The sequence below is a fragment of the Fistularia commersonii genome, chromosome 27 (genome assembly GCF_037954325.1).
Source record: "Fistularia commersonii isolate RoL2024-O1a breed Wild chromosome 27, RoL_Fcom_v1.0, whole genome shotgun sequence".
Classification (NCBI taxonomy): Eukaryota; Metazoa; Chordata; class Actinopteri; order Syngnathiformes; family Fistulariidae; genus Fistularia; species Fistularia commersonii.
The window spans coordinates 4,535,879-4,562,421 of NC_141310.1; the positions used below are offsets into that span (position 1 = coordinate 4,535,879).

The 26,543-nt window shown below is 39.7% G+C and overlaps 2 protein-coding genes across 3 annotated transcripts; both read left to right on the top strand.

The window, feature by feature from the left end:
* The first annotated feature begins 1,466 nt into the window (after positions 1 to 1,466).
* tcf25 (TCF25 ribosome quality control complex subunit) lies at positions 1,467 to 20,356 on the top strand. 2 transcript variants are annotated; one of them, XM_086175257.1, is made up of 18 exons: positions 1,467 to 1,781; positions 2,229 to 2,381; positions 2,470 to 2,517; positions 2,605 to 2,729; positions 3,572 to 3,637; positions 3,731 to 3,813; positions 4,978 to 5,108; positions 7,086 to 7,185; positions 8,033 to 8,126; positions 8,272 to 8,364; positions 10,405 to 10,510; positions 10,616 to 10,775; positions 10,942 to 11,029; positions 11,580 to 11,738; positions 11,929 to 12,019; positions 13,279 to 13,358; positions 13,448 to 13,523; positions 18,488 to 20,356. In XM_086175257.1, the coding sequence occupies exons 1-18, from the start codon at positions 1,581 to 1,583 to the stop codon at positions 18,653 to 18,655; spliced, it is 2,022 nt and encodes a 673-aa protein (XP_086031383.1). In that variant the 5' UTR covers positions 1,467 to 1,580; the 3' UTR covers positions 18,656 to 20,356. The 2 variants fall into 2 exon arrangements, with proteins under 2 accessions (XP_086031383.1, XP_086031384.1); XM_086175258.1 differs by having other exon boundaries at positions 2,473 to 2,517.
* A 2,317-nt stretch (positions 20,357 to 22,673) lies between these two features.
* Positions 22,674 to 26,069, top strand: mc1r (melanocortin 1 receptor). The gene has a single exon (XM_086175263.1). It carries the CDS (start codon positions 22,979 to 22,981, stop codon positions 24,035 to 24,037), a length of 1,059 nt encoding a protein of 352 aa, XP_086031389.1. The 5' UTR covers positions 22,674 to 22,978; the 3' UTR covers positions 24,038 to 26,069.
* Positions 26,070 to 26,543: the final 474 nt, after the last annotated feature.

A 26,543-nucleotide genomic window follows, 5' to 3' on the forward strand; every position in this document is an offset into this window, starting at 1 on the left:
TGTTTAAATCTTTTACAATCCCTCATACGGGCAGTTCTGTATAAATGAATACTGCCACTACATGGTGCATGAGCCGCCCACGCCTGTTTATTTGGAGAGCAGATCGTCACATTTGTATGAGATCCGTTCAGACTTTAGACAAATTATGTTTATACAAGATCATCACTATGATTCAGGTAATGGGAACTTTGTCACATAAGTCAACTACAAGTGACACAGGAGAGAAGAAAATATATTCATCAGAAACTGTGTCAAAGGCATGAAGAGGCATATGAGACATTGTCTGTGAAAGTTCGCAGTCATCCAGGTCATGATCTGTCATTGTTGAGTCTTGTCAAGGCAACTGGCCTTCTTATATTTGATGTTTAACCTTTTAACCCAGAAGCCTCCTCACATCTGTGAGCGCACTATGTAAGTACCCAAGTGCACTTAGATACCGGGATCTTCCAATCTGCCTGCACATTAAGATTCTTCTTCTTGTCTTTTTGTCTGTGGACTCCACCCGAGGTTTCCACAGGGAATTATCTCACCATCTAAACGTCATCTATGTGCCCTTTTCTCTCAGGCCACCCGGGGTCATCTCCTTTTTTGTTACATCCATAATTCCTCCCTCAGTATCTTTCTACCCAAATCATCACCGTCCCTTCTCTGTACATGTCCAAACCTTCTCAGCCTGGCCTCTCTGACTTTGTTAGGAAACATGAATATGACATAGGTTTCACTTTTGTCACTATGCAAATGTTTCAGGCATTAATAGAAAATTGAATTTGATTTATGTCTACTGATTATCATTCAGCATTGATCATAACTTATTGGACTGATTGTGAAATCACATAGTCCTTTATTTGTGCAATATTGTGTGCAATATTCAATATACAATATTCTGTGCAATATTTCATCTCATAACAGCTACACTGTGCAATATTTCATCTCATCTCATAACTGCTACACTATAATGTTCCCTTCTATCATACTATTGTGCACTCCTTACCTCACTTGTTACTAAGACACTTATAGTTTTATCACTGCTTACTAAGACACTTTATAGTTTCACTGAAACACTGTATAGTTTATAGTTTATTTTTATTTCTAATTCTGCCTTTCTTTTATTATTTATTACTGTTATATTTTCTGTAACTCTGGCACTGCAATTTCCTTCGGGATTAATAAAGTTGTTCTTATTCTTATTCTTATTCTTATTTGCATTCATTGCCTCCATTGTGTCACTTTCACTTGAGTTTGCCTCGCTTTTTTGAGCTTAATTATCATGCATTTCTGTGAAATTCACAGAAATGCATGATAATGCATGATAAAGTGAACATTAATGTTGTTTTACATTTGCCCTTTGGCTAACCCTGACTCGTTCACGGTCATGTTGAATTCTCCCCAAATACCGGTTTTCTGGTGTATTTTTCCATCTGTCCAGTAGAGAGCAGAAGAATTCCCACAAGTGGACAAACATTTCGAAGAAGAAAAAGGTACCAATGGAATACAACCCAACACGCCGCACTTCGGACAGCTAATCAAACCTGTTTACGTCGCAAACATAGAAGTGTGTTTTTCCATATGAGCAGCGGACAATGTCCAGCCGGGCTTTGCGAAGGCTCAAGGGGAAGCAGCGGGGCCAGGAGGCCTTGGATATCGGGGAGCTAACTTTGGCTGACAGCCCCGATGAGCTGGCTGTGGAGCAGCTGGCTAGTGTTAGCCCGCCGTCTAACAGGAGTAATCGAAAGGCGAAGAAAACTAAAGATCGCAACAACTTCAGTAACATTTATGAATTGGTAAGGAGACGTTAGAAAACCCAAACATCTGCGTGTGACTTTCGCAGTGAGGCTAGTAAGTGTACCAACGATGCTAACACGGGCTAGCTTGCCGGTGTCTGTCATGTCAACATTATTAACAGGACGGAATTAAAACACCCAACAAATAACATGGAGAAAATGCTGGAGTTTGAAACTTGGCATGAGAAGTACAGAAAAAACATCCAATAACCAGACTATTGCGTTGCTATGTCCACAAAAAAGCGTAACGAACTATAATTGTAACATGTTATTATGTAAAACTGCTGTAAGAGTCCTCGCAATATAATTGTGATGTGCAATGTTGCATACGTTTAACATTTCTAACACATAATAAGAAGCACAAGAAGAGTCATAATGTTACTCTCCCGCTTACACCACCCCATTCATGTTTGTTTGTTTTTGTTTTGTTTTTACAAATTTGACAAGATAAGCGACCCTGACAAGGATGCATCCAAAGCGTCGCCTGATGAAGACTCGGAAAAGTCGGGTGGAACTAAAGCTAAAACAAGTAATCTGGCAAACAGGGTTGCCAAAGATGCTGAGATGAGCGGTCAGATGCAGGAGGCATCATCTGGAAAGGTAAAGTTAAGTGCTTAAAAAGGTTACAGTGTCTCCCCATCCCATATATTCACCTCCTTAAATTTTATCGTCCCCCTCTGGACTGAAGAAGAAGAAGAAAAAGAAGAAGATAAAAACATCAGGAGAAAATGGACAGGTAAACGTTTTGACAAATACTTCTTAGTCTAAAGTGGTTAACATTATCTGGAAACTGTATATACTGTTTTATTGTGTCTGGTGCCAGGAGGCTGCACCTGAAGATAACATTGATTTGTTGTTGGAGAACCTGGAGAACTCTAATGGTCTGAGTTTGCACAATGAGGAGTGCGGAGGCTCAGACAGAAGATCTGTTCTACATGTGGAACACAGGTACGTAGAGCTAAATCTCTTTTATAAACACGTTAAACACATTATCATTTTCAGATAAGATAATCCAATAGTCCCAATGGTAGTCCACAGTTTCATTGCTTTGAAACTGTCTTGATACCTGGTGTAAGACCACGGCTGTTACAATTTCCACCGTTGTTCATTTATGTGCACTTTCTGTATCAAGTAGGTCCAAAAACTGATTTATTGTGGTACAGTTCCCTGCAGCCAAAATTACAACTCTGCATACATATTATTTCAGTAATATTTTTGTTTTGTGGCAACCTCATAGTTTTGCAATTCTTGATTGCCACCAATGGGTGGTGCTTGACTCCCATAGGAATAAACATTTTGGAGGCACAATCCTTGGTCAACTCTGTGATACAAACATGTTTACAATTAAACAGTCGTCAAAAAAAAATCATGAAATAGAGCTCCACTTTAAAATAGCTCTCAGAGGGCCCTTAAGATCCTAGTCATATTTTTGTTCATGATTGCGAAGACACACTATAAAAGTGTGTTGGCTTATGTCCCAACGATCCCAACAATCATTTAAATTTATTTTCAACCATATGCAACACAATTTTTTATTTTACTTTTTATATGTTTATTTATATCAATCCTTGTTTTTGTTGCATTTCTTCCTTTTAAATTCCTGGTTGTATACATCAGTTTTATATGACACAAGCATTGACATGATGAAACATCATTGGAAATAAAAAAAAACAACAATCAGCCTGCTTCATTTCACATGTCAGTCCATTTCAATTAATGTCCTCAACTGGTCTTTAATGGCATTTGGACTCCCAGAACTTAATGTTATTTTCTGTGTTGCCACTAATCAGGAATCTCAACCCAGAGACAGAACTGAAGAGATATTTTGGCGCTCGAGCTGTTTTGGGTGATCAAAGGTATAAAAGAAGAAAAAAAATCTAATTTAATTTTATTCAGACTTCTCTCTACATAAAATACAGCTTTTTGATTATTTTGTCTACCATCTACAGACCACGGCAAAGAAATAGACAATTTCACCGCACCACATGGATGACCAGTCCCAAAGAAAGCTGGCCTCGCTTCAGCCGCCCAGGTAGGCTTCTCCTGAATACTGCTGCCATCGTTTTCTTTGAAGGGATCGGTTTGTTCTTTCTGATAGGAAAGATGACTGACACTGGTATTTGTATGTACTGTTGCAATCATTATTATTCCATTATAAATCCAATACACAATTCTCTAAAATGAATTCCCTAATGTGTACTGAACAATGATTGCACAGTGATTAGATATTTATAAAAGTTCCCTCAGATTGATTTCCTCATAGAAAGGAATATGTGAATACTTATGTATAGTTACCCATACTTATATACTAAGGTAAATTCGCTCTTTGACTAGATTACTTCTTTCAACTAAAATAAATCATGTATTTTCATCAAGCCTATAAGATTCATGGTGCAGCTCATAAACTACTGCTGTTGAGTTGCGAGACAAGTATTGTCTCTGCTTTCAATGTGGAGAGGAAACTTAATTGCAATCTTCTTAATTGCTTGTACCAGTTTGTACCTTACCGCACATTTTCTGCACTATGATTAGTTGAATGAAAATCTTCATATCTGGCAACTTGGTCACATCTTTTAATTCCAGCTCTCCCATTGGTCAGTCAGTGAATTGGTCAGGTTGCAATTATTGATATTACAAGCTGTTCCACAAAATAGTAGGAAAAATGAATTTTCACAAATAAGCAAACTCAATTAGTTTGAGCAAATAACTATACTCTAGCCAATTTGGTCTTGTGAATATATTTATGTTAGTTTTTCAACACATAATCAAAAATGACAAGCCCCCAACACTGTTAGACACTTCCTCACTGAACAAGCAGCAATTTATTTATCCTTCAACTAAATTAGTGGCAAAAGATATTCTTAGATTTAGCCAACCTAATTTAGGCTGAATGTAGCTTTTGTGATTCTGACGTCATCATAAAGCCCCATTGTGTGCAGACTGAAAGTCGCCATTGATGCAGTGTGTAATCTTTCTGTCAGTTGTTCATCCCATGGTTGGATTTGAATTTTCCCATAAATGTTGTCTGGAGTTGCCATTAAAGTGATAGATTTTCTTTATTAACAGTCATAGTTAATCGCTCTTTTAAGATTTTAGATTTATTACTTATTGTATTAAATGATGTGCCATTATTTGTACAATGTGATTCTTCCTCAAGCCATTTTTGCTCTTCTGTTCTCTTTTTTTTTCTCTTCAGGGATCTCTATGACGCTACTTCAGTCAAAGGATGGGATACAATACTTCTCCTTTGAGCACAGTAGAGACTACCAACAAGTACAGTTCAAGTTCCTCGATGCTGTCGAATCCATGGATCCAAACAACATTGTGGTAAATTACTAAATTTTGGCTGTTTTGTAGCTAAGACATGCAACCAAATATATTTGGATTGTGGGAAACTGCACAAAGGGCTGATTTATTAGAAGCTTCCAATCTAGTCAGGTACATTTTTTGAGGCTTGTTATCGAGACACTGGTATGTGTTGGAACTCCTTCAACTATTGAATAAGCATAATGGTGAGGTTTACTGAATCACCAGTTATGGAGCACACTACAGTATAAAAACTTCTTTATTCGTTATAACTGTATTCCAATTACACAATGGAATAAGAGCTTTGAGTAAACTATATGTACATTATTACTTACCATAAACATCCATAAAGGATTTTTACAATCCTTTCTTGAAACATAGTCCTAACTCCTGATACTCCTGACTCTACATTGCATCATCGGCCAGTGAGCTGCACACACACACACACACACACACACACACACACACACACACACACACACACACACACACACACACACACACACACACACACACACACACACATATATATTTATTCTTTTTTTTTCCTTCGGAAAAGAAAAATAAAACAGAACACAGGCGTCCCGTATCCATGTTACCATCAGGATCTCAATGACACTGCTGCACAACATAATATAGTGTATCTACTGGACATACAAACTAGAATGTAGATATTAAATTTTAGTGTTATATGGAAAACAAGCTGTCGAATGAAATAATTGGATGTTTAAAAAATATGGGTCAAACATGGATGTACATCACCCAGAAATAGGCATCATCATGTAAAATGATATCAACACTAGTAATTGGTTAATAAGGAAGCTAAGAGACATATTCCTTCAGAAAATACCAGGCGTTGCACAAACAGTAGTCTGCATCACTTCATCACCGAAAAAAACAAAAGCAAACCCAAATATTCTTTAAAAGAACATTATTAGAATAAATTGGAAAAGAGTTCAGCCAATGTGAACCAAATATGTAACTTGTCATGAAACGTTATGGCCATTAGCTTAAACTGCAAAAGTACTTAGCATTCATTTTGACAGCAGTTAGCAAATAGTAAAAGCTAAATGTCGGCTACCTACGTAGTAGAAGCTTTGCCAGGCTAGTAGAAGCTTTGCCAGCCTGCTCATGATGACAGAAAAAAAGTGTTGAGGTAAAGATTAAAATAAGTGAAATTGAGAAACATTACCGCCTACATTCTAGAAATGGGTTTAGTCAAGAAATAATTTCTCTGAGTAGTCATACAGGAATAAGGCTCATTCTTCATAAAGCCCACTGTTTCTCTTAAAGGTAATTTACCAAAAGAGACAGTAGCTTATTGCCTCACATATAGGCTCTGTGGGATGAATTCAAAAGCTCAAAATGTTAATTTTGAGATCCCTTTCTTTTCATTCAAAACCCTTTTTTTAATCAAATTTATTATGTAGTTAAATCTTATTACATTCCAATTTGAAACACACAATTTCGATTAAAATAGAATCACTTTTTTCTCTAATTCTTGATAATTCTAATTCTTTATTGGAATTTCAATCAATCCTTAAATGTCCATCAAAAGTTCTGTTGATACAACTGTCTGCGTGAAGAAGAGGAGCCGATTAAACATTTTGACAGCTGCTAATGTTGCAGCCCGTCCTGTAATAAGGCAGAAAAAAATGTTTGTGTCCGTTGTCCATAGTTTTCCGCTCACTGGAAGAAAAATGGGGCTAAATGAATTGTTCCGTCATTGAAACACATTCCATTATATTCCACATTTTATTTCACAGCTCTGTATGTGTCCCCTGCATTGCGGATGTCATAGGGCCCCATAATAATCTCTAAATCAATTACAGAGATAAAACAGCCGCATAATCAGATTTTAATAGCTATTCAGTCAACCTGATGCTTAATTAGTGTCAGATTCGCTGTATGAGTGCAATTTAATTCCGTTTGAATCATTTTCTCACTCTGAACTATGGCCCTTTGACCACATCTTGCACCCCCATGCCCCCCTCCCAGGCTCTGCTGCAGCTGAACCCCTACCACATTGATTCTTTGCTGCAGCTGTCTGATGTCTGCCGCATACAGGAGGATCAGGAGATGGCCCGAGACCTCATTGGTAAGGTCTCTGTGAATGTGTGATCACTTAAAGTAACTCAAGTCACTGAGCCATAAATACTAAATTTATTCACTTTAGATTACCGCTCCCCCTGGTGGCCACAACTTAAACATGTGAATTTATGGTATCTTTTCAAATGGAGTGTTTTAAAGTTACTGTATATGTGAAGCCGATGCCTTCTGCTGTCAAGGTTGTGGTAGCAGCTGAATGCCAAGAGGTTCAGGTTCAAGAAGAGAGCTATGGAACGTACGTTTGTCACCATGGCCAGCCTGAAACACAAGCTCCCTCTGTTCCAGTTTTCTGCTTTTTACTGGCACCCCATTCTGACTGTAAAATAACACAGCCCTCCCTCAGACATTAGTCGCCTTTATGAGCATGAGGCTGTTTTTCATCATGACAAAGAAGAGCAGGCATGCACTGTGCACTTGTTAATATTGATTCGTCACCTCCTTTTTCTCCAAGAAGGATGCGGTTTGTGTGAGTCTGTCCCACAATTAAAACATTTTTGTTAGAAGAAGAAAAAAGTCCTTATTTGTATCTTCCTTTACACTTCCTTAAAGGAGCCTGGGACAGACCCAAGAAGCAAACTCCTGTAGCATCACACACCCCCTGCTCTGTATCCATTGGAGACAAGTTCAAATTCAACCGCAGGCATTTGGCATATGCTCTCAGTAACTTAATGCCATCAGTTGAACTCAGACATAAGACAGGCATATTTAAATATGGCAATAGCAACATTGCCATGCTTTCCTCTGTATACCAGCTGCTGATGTGCATTTGGTTTTAGATGTTTAAGTTTTTTTGTGTGTTTTTTTTATCTAATTTTTTCTTTTTCTTTTTTCGCTAGAGAGGGCCTTGTACAGCTTCGAGTGTGCTTTTCATCCTTTATTCAGCCTCACATCGGGTATCTGCAGACTCGACTATCTCAGACAAGAAAACAGGTTGGCTTTCATTCTTTCACTTTGTCTCTATAAAGATCTTTTTGTGCTTTTTTTGAGATATTGGTTGTAGCCTGTCATTTGCAATTTCAATTGGGGTTTGAAGATTGATTTGAAGCTATTCAGTAATACAATAATCTTTTTGCAGGGCGTTTTATCTGGCCCTTTATAAGCACATGATGTTTCTGGAGAAGAGAGGATGCCCACGGACAGCTTTGGAGTACTGCAAACTGATTCTGAGGTACAAAACAGCATGCAATGAAACATACACATGGGGCATGTTCCTCTGATATATCGGAGTAAAAAAACATGTGCAGGATGTCATTGTCTGTTTATGTTTACAATGTCTGTTAAAGAAATGACCCTTGTTTATAACTCAACTATCAGCTGTTTGCCATTAATTCATATAACCTTGAAAATGAGGGAACGTAGGAAATCAGTCTATTTCATGGTGTTTGACCCTTGTTTATGTCAGTGCATTTGAATAGAACATGAATATTAGGCTTATTATCAGTGGAGAGTGAGTATAGTTCAGTAAAGTGAATGCAGGTATAAAGCATCCATTCCTAACATTGTTTTCCAAAGGTAGTTAGATTTGAGTCTTTTGCAGACTGTGATGCTGATCTGTGCACTGTTTTATAGGTGGCGTTTTTCAAACTCAGTCACAGACACATCAAAAGTGGTTTTATATGCAGTAAAACAATGGAACATTTGTTTGCTGCCTAAATCCAGCCCATCAAGCTATGTATAACTTTTACAATTTCATTGAAACTGAATATTCTTACAGATGACCCATGGATAAATTGTGGCCCAGGTCTCCATCAATAAAGCATAGCCTATTCAATAATCCTGACCTTGATATATACTTTTGCACACTTAGGAAACTGACCTGTATATGCTTAGTAAATTCATTGATTATTTTCAAATTCATGGGGAAAAGCCGTTGTAGAGGGGACAAGAAATAACCAAAACATCAGCAAAGTATTTGTATGCAGTTTCAAGAATGTCACTGGTGCAACCTCAGAAAATTAGAAACATGTTTTTGCTTTGTTTTAATGTCTGATTATACAATTTAGGTATTTAGCTGAAAGATCAGTGAAGCTGTAATGAGATTAGTTTTTTAAAATAACTGTGAAATAGGCAAGTGGATACTGTGTTGTATAAGGATATGGTAAAAGTTCTTCAGAATCCAGTGATTGTTATTGGTTCCATCCTATTCAGTCCTATGTTACAGTCGCTTCAATATGCTGTATCGCATTTAATGGCCATTGCTTCAAAGATAAGCTTCCTGACATCGTGACAGCATTGCTCTGCATCCCTTTATGAAGCAGTAGCATGGGAATTACAGCTGACGGCCATTTCCCTCTGACCGGCACTGATTTAATCATGTCCGTCTCAAAATGGAAACGTGAATGATAATAAAATCTGAAAAAGCGTCTTCCACACAGTCCAAGCCAGAAGTGTTTGAATAGTGATTTTTCAGATGGACTTGAGGGGGAGCGGGAAGGTCCAAATCAGAAGGGTCCCACACCAGCAATCAGATTGGTGAAGGAAAATTGTTGTACGTGTGCATGCATAATTATGTTGGTGGTGTTTACTGAAGGTGCGATTTGTGATAGATATAGTAGGATGACTCTTAAGTCTATATGGCTGCTATTGCAACCTGGATTTTGCTAAATGCTGCCAAATCTAAATGTTTTGCAGTCTTAATAGATTTAATAAATACGTTTTCCGTTACTTTTCTGCTACCCAATCTTGTAAACCTCTGAAAATGAGGAGCTGTATTAAAAAAATTCTTGAATTGAGCCCTTAAAAAAGCATTTTTTGTTGAACCTTGATAATATCTTTAATGCTGACTTTCAAATCCATTGTTGTGATGTGAGGAAGCAGAACATGTATATAGAGTATATTATTAGATTATTTTGAATGCACTTTTAAGGAATACTCACCCGGTGACTGTTTTTCTTCTGTTTTCCATCACAAATGTTGGTAAGACTCCTCATACTCCCAAGTTCTTTTGAAGGAATGACAGGTTTCTGTGTTGTATAACACAAATGCATTCTGACTACATGTACTGATGAGTCCAAGGTTCTTTGAGTTGCTGATACAATCTGAATAGTGACGTAATGATTTAGATCGGTCTAAGATATGCACAACAATCTGGGAACTTTAAATGTTTCCACAAGTTGAGTTTCTGATTTCTGTTTTGCTTTGGAGTAAGTGGTGTGAAATGGGCTTTGTTTTTGGATTCTCTGATAATTTATTATTTTCCTTCCATTAGTTTGGACCCTGAATCAGATCCCTTGTGTATGCTGCTGCTCATCGATTTCCTGATGCTGCGCTCCAGACAGTATGAGACCCTTCTCCAGCTGTATGAGGACTGGGAGGTGAGACTGAATATTTGCAAATGCACATTTTAGTTAGAAATTAGGCTCAAGCATAACCTGACAGGCTTTCACAGAAATTGATTGTCATTCCTGTTTTTGTCTCAGGAGCACAGGAATTTATCCCAGCTGCCAAACTTTGCGTTCTCCACTGCACTCTGCCACTTCCATCTCAGTCAGCAGGAGGACAGCGATCCTGAGCAAAGTGATAAACACAAACATAAAGCTGACCAGATGCTTCAGAACGCGCTCATCATGTTCCCAGGAGGTTAGGCTGTTGTGAAAAATTCACCACAACAGAACAGTAGTATTTTGATCTCAAGCTACTCCCTGACATATAATATTGAGATTATTAAATGTATTTCTCTGCACTGACAACATTATAAATGCAATAAATAAATGTATGTATGTGTTGGCTTTTCTCTCTACTGCAGTCTTGATGCCTCTTTTGGATCTGTGCACCGTACAACCAGATGCCACAGTCCTGTCACATTCTTTCTTCGGCACGAGAAGTCAAATAGAGTAATGTCAACTCTGTTTTTTCCATTGTTTCCTCTTCAACATACTTATGTATTTTTAACATTTAAGAAAAATGTTTATAACAGTTACTTTCTGTTTTCATTTATACAGAACCATAATAATCATTACAATGATTTACAATTCCGTGTGTGGTAGTATTGTATTTCATATAGCTTTCAAAATAATTACATTTTATTAAACTGATCCAAATAGACAGCACATCAGCAAATGACCATCATCCAAACATCAAGACACTGCTCTGGTTATTGTCTTTCCTGTGCATAAAATTGTACTTTTACCTGCCAATGAGATGAAGCCTGACATACCCCTGTGTTTTTGCTCTAACTGTTGAGCCTCATATGTAACAAAACAGCACAAGAAAGGAGAATATGCTCATTATTTGTGGCACTGACTCAAACCTTACATGTGAATCAAAGTTCCTACATTTCCACGACTGACAGCAGCCATTATGGATTTTAATAGTATAACTTTGAACGTGGACATTTTTTTTGAATACATGAATCCACCTTCTTTGTCTTAATTTTCTCTCCAGACAGCTCCCTGCCTTAGCTGAGCTGACTGCTCTATACGTGGGGAGGGCGTACAGTCTGTGGAAGGAGGCAGCTGTGATGCTCTGGCTGGAGGAAAGTGTGAAGGAGGTGCTCCACCGATCAGATTCAAAAGACCCGCTAGTGGAGGACTGCCAAAACAAGTAAGATCCCATTTTTAAGCTCTTCTGCTTGTAAATGAAGCGTTTCATTATAAGTGACCGTCACGTAAAGACATTGCATTGTATAAAGAGTAAATAGTAGTAAATGAAGAGAACCACTCTTGGCGCAACTCTCCATTTAAACGGAAGTAGTTACAATCTGTGCCGTGTTCACAATTAAAACTCTTTGTAGGAGAAAGCAGAGATATCAAAGTGCTCCACGGAACATCCATCGCCATGTACTGCTGTCTGAGGTCAAGGAAGCTACATCCAGGCTGCCTCTAGTAAGTGAGAAACACAATTATACAAATCTACCAATTGTTCAATTGAGTAATCCGCAACACCAACTGGCTGACTACCAACGGAGGGAGAAGTGATTCAAGGTGGATTGAAGAGTCTGACCTTGGCCCGATGACAGGGCTGAGAGTTAAAGGCTTCCTGGGGGATTTTACTGTGAGCACATTTTGGACAGAAGCATAGTTCATACCCTCCTCTCCATCATGCAGGGTGGTCATATGGTCGAGGCTTTGGCAGGACTCCAGGGACCTGTTGAGCTGAAGTGCTTTAGTCATGGGATTCTTACACACTGCCGTTTGTTGAGATGATGGTGTTTATGCACTGTGTCTACAGCAGCTCCTGGTACTTTCAGCAACTCTAGTTGCCTGTAGCATCAAATGAGATTGAGAGAGTGAGCTACAGGTCATCGGATCAACTCTAGTGTTGTTAAAAGTTAACTGTATTGCTGTGATCAGCAACGGTAAGGCTAGAGATTTGCAAATTACCATTTCCAAAGGACAACTAGATTAAACTGTGTGATCTGATTTGAGATATATCAGCTTTTTCTGACTGTATTTACATTTCTGAGATGCAAAAAGGGAAAGGGGCAGTGGTGTGACATTCCTTTGTGCACATCCTCACGTCACTGCCTCTTTTGCAGTGACTAGGCAAACCGCTGCATGATTTCCCAATAATCAGTTAGACTGTGGCAGACTATTATTGAATCATTTGTTCCGTCATTGTTTTCTAAAAAATGTTTTATGTAGTCATAGTAACATGCAAGATCTCTGACACTGGTTTGCCTTTTGTTGTTGTTGGTGTGAATTGTTTTTTGAGAATGCCTGAAGCTGGCCAAGAAATCCCCCACTCGGTCTGATTGAAATATTAAACACTGAAGGAATGCCATGTTTTCAGGTTGGGTTGTTGTTTTTTTCCCATTTGAACCATGAATGATCGTCGCAACCAGCATAATGTTTTGCATTGTCGAATTTTGTGTCGATTAATGGTATCAGGGGCAACTGATTAGAATTTGGCGGTCAAGGTCACTGTGACCTGAAAGGATCAATTCTATCCTTCTCAGAAGACTCTCAGTGAGGCATTTTGCCTCACGTGAAGGCCGTGAAGCATAAACCAAAAATATTGGTGTTACACTCATGTTACGGTGACTATGAAATGCCGCTCACGTTTGAATTTTCATGAGGTCAGGGGTCAAACACCGCTGAGAAAAAAAAGCTGACTCTTGTCCATGTGTTTGACACCCCTCCAGGAAGTGACCACTCAGCCTGTGATGGGCTTTGACCCTCTGCCTCCTCTGGACTCCATAACTTCATATACCAGACCAGAGAGGTAGAATTCAACCTACTAGATGAGACATCATTGCATTTATTTAAAAACTAGTTTAACTTTTGCTTTTATTCTCAATTCTGTGGATATAGGCAGCATGTCGGAGCCTCCAATGAGAGTACACTATCCCTATTTTTCCGGTCTTTGCTGCCAAACTTCAACCTTCAGGTAAGTTCGGGGTTCCAATAGGTCAACAATAAAGGTAACAACAGTTCTTGTAACAAGTGAAGACAGAGCCCATCATGTTCTTGGTTTTGCTTAAAAAGAAAACCAAACCTCTTCAGCCCATCCACATTAACAGTTTCAATGGAATAAGAAGGGTTGTCCCTTCAGCAGCACTTAAATCCTTTCAATGGTGATGAAGAGCTGAGCACTAATTTGTGAAATTTAACAGGCCTTGCATCAAATTGAAACACCTTAAAGAAAACTTTAAAGAAACTTTGAAGAAACTGTAAAAATGACCATGGCATATGTGGATCAATAGATACACAGTGATAAATAATATTAAGCTGCGACTGTTACTAATTCACTGCGATGTTAATTGCTTCATGTTTCATATCAAGCAAAAATGACTATTTTGTGTTTTTTTTTACACTTAAATATGTGTTGAAAGGAAAGGTGTACAAGGCAGTAGTGAGACTAGCAACGCTTTCATGGCCTAAAAGCAGTAGCAATGACAAAAAGACAGGGGGCAGAGCTAAGGAGATGCTATGGTTCTCTTTGGGAGTGACCAGGATGGATAGGATCAGGAATGAATCTATCAGAGGAATAGCACATGTTAGATGTTTTGGAGAGAAGGTCAGAGAAGCCAGACTGAGATGGTTTGGTCATATGTCGCTCAGTGGTAGAGCGCATGCTTCGCATGTATGAGGTCCTGGGTTCAATCCAGCATCCCCACTGTAAGTCGCTTTGGATAAAAGCATCTGCCAAAAATGACTAATGCAATGTCATGTGCAGAAGAGGGATAGTGAATAGATTTATAGATGGATAGAGCTACCCAGGCAGGAAGACCAAAGAGAAGATTTCTGGATGTAGTGAGAGCGGGTATGAAAGCAGTTGGTGTGAGAGAGGAGGATACAGAGAATAAGGTTAGATGGAGATGGTTGATTTGCTGTGGCGACCCCTGAAGGGAAAAGCTGAAAGGAGAAGAAGACCCTTAAATTTGGTCTCTGATATAATAGCTCACACGGAGGCGAGAAAAGATACCTTGGTCATTTGGCATAAGAGGCTGATCTCCAAAAGCACCCATTCCAATTCTGCTCCCCAACTGACATCACTTGCATAGTAATCACACGCTCGCAGTTGGACATCACCAATCAACGGATACAGCTTTGCCTTTTTTGTCATGACTGCGCAGGACTGAGTGGTACTCTGTTGACATTATTAGCAGAACATACTCACTTCTCTTTGACTTCAGAGACCAACACAATATTTCACCACATTGACCACGCTGCCTGGATTCATTTGAATTCATTTGACAGTAACTTAGCAGCCTCCCTTGGCTTCGGTCGGCTTTTTGCGTAAACTGGTCTGTGACCGATTGCCTCACCATCGTATAAACAAGGGAAACATTTTCCTCTTAAAAGGAGGCTTTATACAACCGCCCGTGACAAAAGGGCAGATCGTGGTGATGTGTCTTCTCACTATATAATGGAACGCTTCTATGATTTCTGCCATCTGACGGTTAGTCTGAAAAAAAAAACGAGACAGACATAGCTGCTGTTTTGCAAAATATGTAAAGTCAGTGATATCTGATGACGGGCTCACGTGGAAAATCTGTTTTCGTTGTGCTGAATCATTGTTCACGTGATCCCAACTGTGATTTGTTGGCAAAGCTGCAAAGGATTTAACATCGCGATTATAGACTGATGAACTCGTAGGCCACCTTGTTTTACACTGTCCTCCACAATCATCCAAATAGTAGTCATTTCATGTGAACCAAAATACTTCATTTAGTAGCACAAACCCTCCAGGGATGGTGAAAATATCTGAACTACTTAAGGTCTGGGAAAACAAAAGCTTGACTGATTAAACATTTCCTCCTAATTAGCATGCTAACCCCAAGGGATGGTCAACAGAAAAATATCAAAGAAAGCATATGACCTTTTTACAGTGAGGGTTGTTTGCCATTTCCCAACTGTTCACAATAACAACAGTCATGAAGCAGTTGCAGTTGTATGAAGCCTTGACCATATTTACTAATCCATTCATAACATTTTATACTTAATTCATCAACGGAGTGTATTTCATGTTATCTTTTTAACAGTTTGTAGTCCTTTTGATTAAATCTTTTTAACTTATAATCACAGTTGCATTCATTACAGCAAGTTATTAGAGGGATTCTTGTGCTTCAGTGATTTACAGCGAAACTTTTGAATTGATCCATTATGACGAATCCAAACTGCTCTTCCTCTGATGTGACGCCTGACCCAATACCTCTTCAATGTGTTACTGTAAAGTGTGCGGTTTATCTGTAATGATGAAATGGCGAAGAATGTGTGGCTAGATTTCAGTGCCTCACATGGTGTACTCTATACATTACAGCATATTAATCTGATAGACATATGATCTGAAGAAAAGTTATATCTGTAAGGCTTTATTGTTTTCTCATTGCAACACTGGAGTTACTATATAGATTGCCACGTCCACGTTTTGACCTAGCAGTTATGTGATGGCAGCTCCATGATAGATCCTCACTGGGGTGAGCTGACAGTGACTCATATAAAGATACAAGTAATTAGGGCAAGACCATTCTACTTGTCTCCTGAGGCCTTTTGCTGACACCTGTCACATCCTTCCTGCTCCGTCACATACCCACTCGTGATGTTTTCATTATGTCATGGATAGGTGGCAATAATGTCCCAAAAAAAATGCACCTCATGATTGACTAAAGACCACCAGCAACCGTGAAATCCCAGTTTCCATTATCTTGTAGACATTGAAAAGGCATATGTTGTAGCTCTATATTTAATAAGAGTCTGGAGGGCATCTATAGATTCTGTTCACTACAATTCTTTTCACTAAAACTACACTAGTAGGTTTTTCACAACCAACTCGGAGACTGAGGAAATGAACATCAACGATTGCATAATTTTCGCAGATGCCATCTTGTATTTTTCGTAACTCGTGGTGACCATATTTGGATAAAACAGATATGTGTCTAAACAGCGTCTTCAGTTGACTTTCCATAAACTTCCTTTTGCACAAGAGGAGGATTTCAACTTGTTCTCACAAGATCCAAGTTACAAATAATTCACGCTTAAAAGAAAGCATACATTATTTTGGCCATACTGAACTTGTAAAACAGCTTGTAAAACATGATTACATTATTTCTAGGTTGAGCTTGTGTACATTTTAATTATAAAGGAAGTAATAAGAAAAATATCCACTTCGCTTTGTATTTTTATTTTCAGTAATATGAGCAGGAAACACCTCATTCAGGCCTGCCAAGGAAGACTGAGAATTTTTTGAAAATATCAAATGCACTATGTGCAGAAGACCATAGAAGTAAAGGGATGAAATGCTGAACTGTCAAAATCTTCACTGGGCATGTCTTATTTTGCAAGATCCATTGTTTAGTAGATTACCTTCATGGTCTGTGGCATGGCTTAACAACAAACAGCCACTGCAGCTGTTTCAAAGGAGGTGTCAAACCCGGCAGAGAAGGAATTGCACGAGTTGGAACAGTAGCATTCACAATTTCCAGTAATTCAGATTCCAGGCGCTGAAATGTGTCCACAGGCGTCTAAGGATTGCCTCGATTCATCAGCTTGTGACCGGAACTGCCTGGACTTCTTCAGTGTAACTGATTCCATGCCGGTCCAATTTGCAAACAGGGACAGCGTGGAGGATCCTGTCCAACACGGACCGTATCGACCCGGCCACGCGCGCTCCCACCAAGCATGACTTCCAACAATGAAAATTCTCACAAAAAAAAAAGCAAAAAAACATATTTGACAAATAAGTTAAGCCTTTTAAGTGCAGAATAAATTGTAGCGGAACAGCCATGAAGATTTTCTGAAACTTGAAAAACTGAAACTGTTAAAGACTTGATGTTACCCTTCTCGGCATGATGGAGCTCCGGAGAGCTCAGAGCACTGACATCGCATTGAGGATGGTTTTTGCTATTTCAGTTGCCACTATTTATGCAAATTGATGGCATTTAATACATTGGCTTACAAATATTCTGCTACTCCACTGTGAAAGCGAAAGATAGTAGATCAAATCCGATGTCCTGCAATTCCTTTTGGCATGTGTTCTACAGTCAGGGCCAAAAGTTTTGAGAATGACACAACCATAGAAACATCGTGCAAACAACTTAAAACCCTGAAGGAACAGACTTTGTGAAAGTGTCATTCTCAAAACTTTTGGCCATGACTGCACTGTACATGCAGACCAGTGTTGAAAAAAAAAAAAAAAAATTAAAGATAAGGAGCAGGCTGGAATATTGCATTCAGTTCATCTCTATAAGGGGCCAGGCCATACATTTTATTAGATATTTCTATTTCACAGATTTAATTACTTTTTTAAAGTTTTTTTTTTTGTTAGGAAAATGGCAAATTCTGAGACACGTTTTGCAAAAGCACACCAACATTACAATATCTTGTGGGTCAGATGTGCCCAAGGCATGTTTCCATCAGGACAGTTGCATCCATTTATCCTGATCATGTTATCCATTTATGGAGAGGAAGAGATACAGTATGGATAAAGGAAATACAGTTAAGAAGCAAGATGTTCTCTTTTACTGTTCAGAATTTTCTGGAAATTATATTATGTGAAATAACAGGAATCCTTGAATTATTTTGGTATTTAGATTTTTCATTCTCCTTTTCTTTAAATTCTGGCCAGTAATATCCCCTGCAGGAGTAACCCTGGAAAGAGAGGAATTTAATAACAGCCACTCGTCAAAATATTAAATATAATAATCACCTTAACTGTCTCCATGCACTTTTCATGTAAATCCTGGACCAGTTATGTAGAAAGAGGGGATAACCTCAAATCAGTGTAGCTTAGTCTCAGTTGCAAAAAGCCTGTTTAGTAAAGACACAGCTGACACTGTATCCTGTCCTGAAAGACACAGGCAATTCTGGCTTGTCACAGTTACGAGGTTCTGTGTAACTCTCCCTTCGAAGGCCGGACCGAGGCCGGATGATGACATGGAAGTGGCCCGAGCTGGACAGGAGCTGAACCAGGAGGTGAATCGCCTAATGGTGGCAATGAGGGACATGTTGGCAAACATCCGGTTTCAAGAGCCGCCGAGAGAGGACAACCCTCACAGAGATGAAGAGGAGTGGGACTGATAGAGAGGCGCTGTGGACAAAGAGCAATCCAATGAATAAACGAAAACATTGAATTATCTTGATGAAAAGTAACATTTTTTGTTTGGTCAATAGATTCAATAAGATGGAGTGGGAAGTTGTTTTTGTTTTTTTTTATTCACAATGTAAAAAAAAATCTTATACCGAAGTCTGTGCTGCGCTTTGGTCACAGAAATATTTAAATCCATGAGCACCTTTTCTCCAAATTCAGAAGAGTGTTGAGCTCCATCTGCTGATATCCCATAATGGACTCATACCCCCCTGCACCAGTTTTTGCCTTTATATCAACACGTACAAATCAAAGTTCTGTTTCATGAAACAGTGGAGTGAACATTCTTCATCACACATTCAAGCCTATGCTTTGGCTTCTTTCTTGAAATGCATATTTCCTGTTCATCCTTTGAGAGATTCCCACGGGAGTGAACTGTAGAAGTACAGCTTTGCTAAGTGTAATCATTACAGCATTTTTAACCTGTAAATATAATCTTTGCAAGAGAAATTGAACTTCATTTTTCTTTATGGGTTAATTTCCCACCATGCTGGAATGAACAATTGTGTTCTAAAATTCCTGCCTTGAAATTCGATCATACATCATCACAAAACAGTTTAAAAATGAGAATGTGTTTTATTATTAGATACCAACCATGTTGTAGGACGCGTTTTAACACAAAAATGTCAGACCTGTCGCACCTTGGTGTTTTCAAATTTGACAGCTCTCATAAATGCTCAACCTTTTTGAAAAAGAAAATGTTTGCTAAATTTATATTTTTTATGCACAGCCGTTACAGCCACTTCTTTTTTTCGTTTTCTTTTCTGCCGTTTTACGGTCCTTGTGTATATCATGTGTCGGCTGCACCCGGTTAAGGATCGTCCCTCCCACTTCATCAGTCTCCCAGTCGGAATCCAGTTCTAGCCAACTTTCCGCGATTAGGTTATCTCTGCTTTATGCCACCCGATGGGACAGCACAGGGAACTGGCCTAAACCCCCCACCCCTAAGTCTGCTGATGTCCGAGTTCAATGCAGGGCACGGCTTTGACAGCTATCTTATTGGTTTTTAACCCAAACTGATCTTTCACCCAATTAGATATATAACCTCATCAGAGTTCACTGCCATGCCAACACAGCAAATACCCCTCTGGTAAGACGTGAACCGACCAATTATTTCTGACCGAGTTTGTCCCTTGTGTTTTCCTATTATCCCTTGATTTCACTGAAGTTTTTTTTTTTTGTGATACACATGTCCAACAAGAGATGCTGGGATTTGTCTTGTGTGCAAGATGGAAGTAACTGTTGTCATCTGTTGTCCAATTGCATCCCAAAGACAAAACACTTGCTATTACATGAGCTCAAGATTATTATGAAAAACAGTCCGGGACAACGTTGAAGAACATTGAATAGACCTCACAGTCATAGCTGTCATACAAGTCCAATATTCCTATTTTTTTTTCACATTCACAAGCCAGGCTCTGATTTCTGGCACAGCATTTCCATGGAGGTGTATTGCCAGACATTTTTTTTTTTTGTGAAAAATTTGCAAACATGCACAATCCTATCATTTTAACAGAAATATAGACAAAGTATGTGTGTATAGCCACTACTGATGATCAGTGTTATGGAATCCACTGTAATGGCAGGTAATCCCATTCACCTGTGTGTGCAATATTAAAATGATTAAGGAACAGCAATCGGACATGCAGAGATTCACTCTGGCTTCTGTCACAAACAACTTTTGTTTTCTTAGTTGTCCTGAAGTTTTTCCGCCGTGTACCGTAATGCGATCTTGAATAGTTTGATCTTGAAGAGTCTAAATTGTTTGCCTTTTTCGACCAACATTACAAAAACCATAAATCATTCGGTGGGCCAGATTAATTTACAGCATCCGGCCTGCGGGTGTGAGTTTGACTCATGCACTACATGTACTGCAGCCGTCCATACGCCACATGATAAGACAACGGGGGGACTGTGCTTGATGGTAAAATGATGTCATTGTTCTTAGTTCACCTGGAGCGATGGCTGAGGCTAAGACTTCATGTGACCCATCTGCAGTATAGAAAGGCTTTCTTATCAGCTCTCCGTGGAGGTCAGAGACTGTCTGATAGCAACACGAAGGCGCCGACGCTGTTACTGCTATTCATTTGACCCAAAGCGAGGTCCTCTTTCAAAAAAAAAACACTGAAAATACACTCTTCATGGATTATATGTATCTGATGTGGGTCAGCTCTCCAAGATATTTTTGTTTACACAAAATCAGAATAGCCGTGGGTTATTTTTATCTGGAATGACCGATTCAAACGTGTTTCCTTGAGGCATAAAGAGCGCAGAGGTCTGGTCATGTGAGGTCACACCTTTGAGTCCAACACAGTTACAAGTTCAGACTAGTTAACCTTCTCTCAGATGTATTTTTATTAACCCGTAAATAATAGGAACTAAACAAAATTCAATAAAAATGTATGAAAAAGGAGGCCTAGCATTTCATGACCCAGAATAGCACACCCCCCCCCCTCAAAATAATCATTTTAGTATAATAAATATAATACTATCGCTAATAATGACACTGCTCTCTCATTGTTATGCCTGATAAACCATTAAACACACTTGCAAATGGCCCTGAATACTTCAGCCATTCATTGAACATTTTGTCAACAATCTGCAAACTACTACTACTTCTGTTTTCTCTTTTCTCCCTGAAGATTCTTGCTGCCACGGTGTCACTACACTCTTAGAATACATGATCAAGAATCAAACAGCTGTCTGGAGCTCAACTTGGCTATTTCTGCCAAGGTCATACCATTATTTTAACTTAGAACAGTTGCCCTATTTAATTCATTAAATACACAGGGCTACTCGCTGTATTTTAACCCATCTTATGTTAAAATGTGTTTGTTGTTGAATTCCTGCCGTCGGCTGACGAACGCAAAAAAGAATTTGATGTATTTTTTAGAGGAGGGGGTGCGGTAATTCGTTATCCTCTACATAAAACGGGTGTTATCGACAATGTTCTCCTTCTGAAGCACCAGCCTGGAACGGAGAAAGGCCTTATGGGTTGTTCCACCGCTTCTGAGAACCACAATTATACTGCATGTGTCACAAGTTCTGACAAATATTCCATGTAGGCTGTTTGCCATGTTTCATCAAGGGATTTCTTGTATCCAGATCCCTTCATAAACACAACTCCACCATCAACATGACTGGCTATTTTCATCGTTCTTAGACGGTTAATGTATTAGTTAGCTGATTAGTTGTTTTCCAAGAGTAAACAAGAGCTGGTTGACCAGTGGTGCAGGTGAGATCCCTTTATGTGAAGCTTTAAACCAGTCGAGTTTTTATTTATACTGCACTAAATCATAGCACTTTTTATCATGACACTTTCCATGTAGAGCGGGACTGGACAAGACACCGCCTCGGACAGATCCCTGCTCAATGCGGGTGGCTTTCTGCCTCAACCATTTGTGGTTAGAAAGAGCGAGAGGGACAGAGAGGTTGAAAAAAAAGACCAACAGCCAAATAAACCTCACATGTGAATATTTAATTGTTTTGACAGTAATAAAAATGCTGGATTTGGAAAGCACCTGATTTGAATTGGAAATATTTACTGTGCTCTACTTCATGAGGACTACAAATATGGCGTCACACACACGCTGAAATCTAATGCATTTTCATCTGTGTGTTAAATTTTCTCACCTAGACACAACAGATAGCAAAGTGATCTATCATTCAATGAAAAGAAATTCAATTTCCAAGTGAAGCAGGTGTTTTACGCGCCGTGCGTAAAAGGTCATTACTGAAAATGAGACGGTAATAGGAGGGCGGATAACCCCATAATAACAATTCAAATCAGAAGGAAGAAATAAAAGCCAGGTTTGGACCGGAAGGACCGACTTCTACCGATTGTTTTCGTCCCAAACTGTCGGAGCAGCTGACGTCTGCGAGGCGGAGTTCCTGCAAAGGCTTGAAAAGTCAAGCGGCTCCAACGAGTTCTCAGTCTGAGATTCCCGGGAACCAAATGCCGTCGTCATGATTTTGAAGTAACGGCCGCGAGTGGACATTCTCCGTGGACGAGTGAATGTGATCCGGATGGGATGGAGAGGGGACTCATTTGGAGTTTCGTGATTGACAGGTTGAATCCATAACGGGAGGGAAGTGGAGAGACGCACCTTCCGCGCGGACTACTATGATGCGTAAATCTGCCTTTTCCCCTTTTCCTTCAGCAGACCACGTCCGAAGATGAGTAATAAACACTGGTTTTGAGGGAAAGCAACAGCCGGACTTTTCTTTTCTTTCTTTCTTTTTTCTTTTTTTTTTGCATGTTTGCTCCGATTGATGCTGCGGGAGAAAACATCCCAGCAGTCCAAAAGACACATCTGAGATCCGAACCGAGGTCCGACATGGAGTTTTCCAACAGCTCCCAGCACAACCCCTTCAGCCTCCACGCCGACCTCAACGCTCTGACCGACTACATCTACGATAACGAGACCAACTCCACGGCCGGGGAGAGAAACCCGCAGGGATGCGTGCAGATCCGCATCCCGCAGGAGCTCTTCCTGGCGCTGGGTCTCATCAGCCTGGTGGAGAACATCTTCGTGGTCCTGGCCATCTTCAGGAACCGGAACCTGCACTCTCCTATGTACTACTTTATCTGCTGCCTGGCCGTGTCCGACATGCTTGTGAGCGTCAGCAACGTGGTGGAGACCGTCTTCATGCTCCTCAACGACCACGGCTTGATGGACATGCAACCGGGCATGCTGAGGCACCTGGACAACGTGATCGACGTGATGATCTGCAGCTCCGTGGTCTCCTCGCTGTCCTTCCTGTGCACCATCGCGGCGGATCGCTACATCACCATCTTTTACGCGCTGCGCTATCACAGCATCATGACCACGCAGCGCGCCGTGACCATCATCGTGGTGGTGTGGCTGGCCAGCATCACCTCCAGCATCTTCTTCATCGTGTACCACACCGACAACGCCGTGATCGTGTGCTTGGTCACCTTCTTCTGCACCACCCTGGTGTTCAACGCCGTGCTCTACCTGCACATGTTCCTCCTGGCGCACGTACATTCTCGGCGCATCATGGCTTTCCACAAAAGCCGGCGCCAATCCACGAGCATGAAAGGAGCCATTACGCTGACAATCCTGCTCGGGGTCTTCATCATATGCTGGGGTCCTTTCTTCCTGCACCTCATCCTCATCCTCACCTGTCCCACCAGCCCTTTCTGTAACTGTTTCTTCAGAAACTTTAACCTTTTTCTCATTTTGATCATCTGCAACTCGCTCATCGACCCGCTCATCTACGCCTACAGGAGCCAGGAGCTGCGTAAAACTCTGCAGGAGCTGGTCCTGTGCTCCTTGTGTCTCGAAGGATGACAGCCCTTGAAAGAATTGGTCAAAGAAAAGAAAAGAAAAGAAGTTAAAGGAAAAAAAAAAGAAAAGAAAAGGCAGCACACATCTGAAGTTAATCATGAAATGTACATTGTGCCATCGGCCATGTACTCAAACACAGGTGTCTGTTTCACCCTTTGCAGATTTCAACCATCACCTTTACCTGCGTGTTTAAGACGGTGTAAGTTCAGGGTTATTACACTTCATGAAGAAGAAACAGCTCTCTTACGAGGTCAAAGAGCCCGAGGCCTTGGAATCAACTTATGACTTGACATTTTCCAGTTATCGCCTCATTTGTTGAGATGAAAAAAAAAAAGCCTGTTGCATGGAAACTCTTTGATTTTGCTCTTCAAATTAGCAGAAACTTTTACATGTGGAAATGACATGTGATTTTCACATATATAGTCAGTATATACGTCATTAAATAAATGTAATTGAGGCATGGGTAGATCAAATCAATATTCTATGGGACTGAACAAGACAAGGGGTCTCTTGCTCTTTGTGTAATAATTCAAATGCTGTTTTTCTGTGACATAATCCCAAAGTGAGTGCGAGCACCCGTCGTTGCTTTCAATCTTGTAAACATCTATGAAAATAATAAGAAATCAAACTTCCAATTTTCCTCGCTGACTGACACATCACCCCCTCCCTCCCAAAAAAAGCCAAACCCGTAGATCTTCATTTTGCACTGAACCACTGACATTTGAAAACGGGCAGGGGGTTCCTGAAATTGAAAGATTGAGGAGGAATGAAGGGGAAAACTTCCTCCATGTGTCGTGTCCGGCGCTGCTTTCCCCGAAATATTGATTTTTTTCTGTTGACTAATGGAAAAGGCCCATGATATTGTTGCGACTGTTAAGTTTTCAAGGTTTGACGGCATCTGACGGACTCTGTCTCAGACGAATATCAGGGGATTCGACAAGTTGTTGCAATGAAATGTGAAAAATAAATACATGGAAAAAAAAGTTACCAAAAATTAGAGGAGTCAGGAGAGAACTACTTAGGGTTGCGGTATTTGCATGTTTCATTTTATTTATGCCATGTTATCATATTCTTTATTGATCCTACGGATTCTCTGTAAATAGATTTTCATAGAAAAAAAGAACTGAAATGGAGCTTCTCCACTGTAGATCTTTGAGCCATGATGCTGTAGAATTATTTAAATAGGAAAGAAATAGCCCACTTTTGGCTTAGTTATGTGTATAGCCTCTATACAAATGCCCATTCGGGCTAATTTCAGTTTTTAAGACGAGGGGAGGAAACTCATGATCAGGCTCTTTGCCAGGACGAAAATAATCCAACAAGACCGGTTAGATATCTAGCTACTGTGAAGCGTGAAGAACTCTATTTGCTGCTGGGTTTTAAACTTTGGCCTTAAGACACAAAGTCTCCAGGATTCAGAAAAAGTGGGACTTTAAATGTTCTTGAATATTTTATTTTATTTTATTCTATTTATGTGAAATATACATGTCTGGCATTGATCTTTCAATACCAGATAATAAACATTCTCCCAGGGGGTGACTGTTACTTCATTGAGATGAGAGAATAATTCAAGATAAGATAATAATAATAAAGGTGACCAAAAATAATTACTGAGGCAAATGCTGCAGGTTTGTTAATGCTGTGCATATTGAAACTGCATCCCATTTTCACTTGAAACACAACTCTGTTGTACAGGCATGAGAAATGCAGTGTATGTGAACACCATGTGTATTATATTTAATGCAAGTAGCCATATGTAATCTTTTATGTGTTGTCAAGTTGTCTCAAATAAATGATATTAATGTACATGCACATGAATTCCTAACTTCCCTTGTGGTGTTTGAGTGGTTGGTTTGCAGCTTGTTTGTAGATCGCCCATGTGTGTTGGCGTATTGTAAAAAGACACTTTTTATTTCCCTGTAGAGTCCTGGTGCTACCTTAGTGATGTTTCTCATTTCTGGAGACACTGTTTGCCATTACGCTTGCAACATGAGAATACACAGTCTACTCATTGTACCCAATATATAGTGTGTTTAACAATTTTGTGACTAAATCTTGTTTTAGCCTCCATGTGATTTTATTGCTTCATTAAGCAATTCAAGCCGGAGAGAATTTGTGTAGCTTAAAGGTCAATATGAGTGATTTTTTTCACTAGGACAAATGACAGGTATCACCGTTAACACGTTGTGCAAGTTCAGTGTTTTCCGACATTTATCTTCAGTGATTGGTGCCACGCTGCTTTCACAGTAGTTACATGAAACAAGTGTAAAGCACTTGAAGACAGATTGAATTTTTATAAATCCTTTTTCATATATTCCAGTTTTGGATTATTGTTTGAGGTTTTTTTTTTTCTTTTTCTCTCTGTTCCATAAGCCAGTCTGCGTCATGTTGGGATCCAGCCTGGGTTGTGATACACTTAACCAGGATGCTCTGAGGCGTCCATTCAGAAACACGATGTCAAATTTACAACATTGACAGGGCTGGAACCAATGCTTTTGCAGGTTTCTGC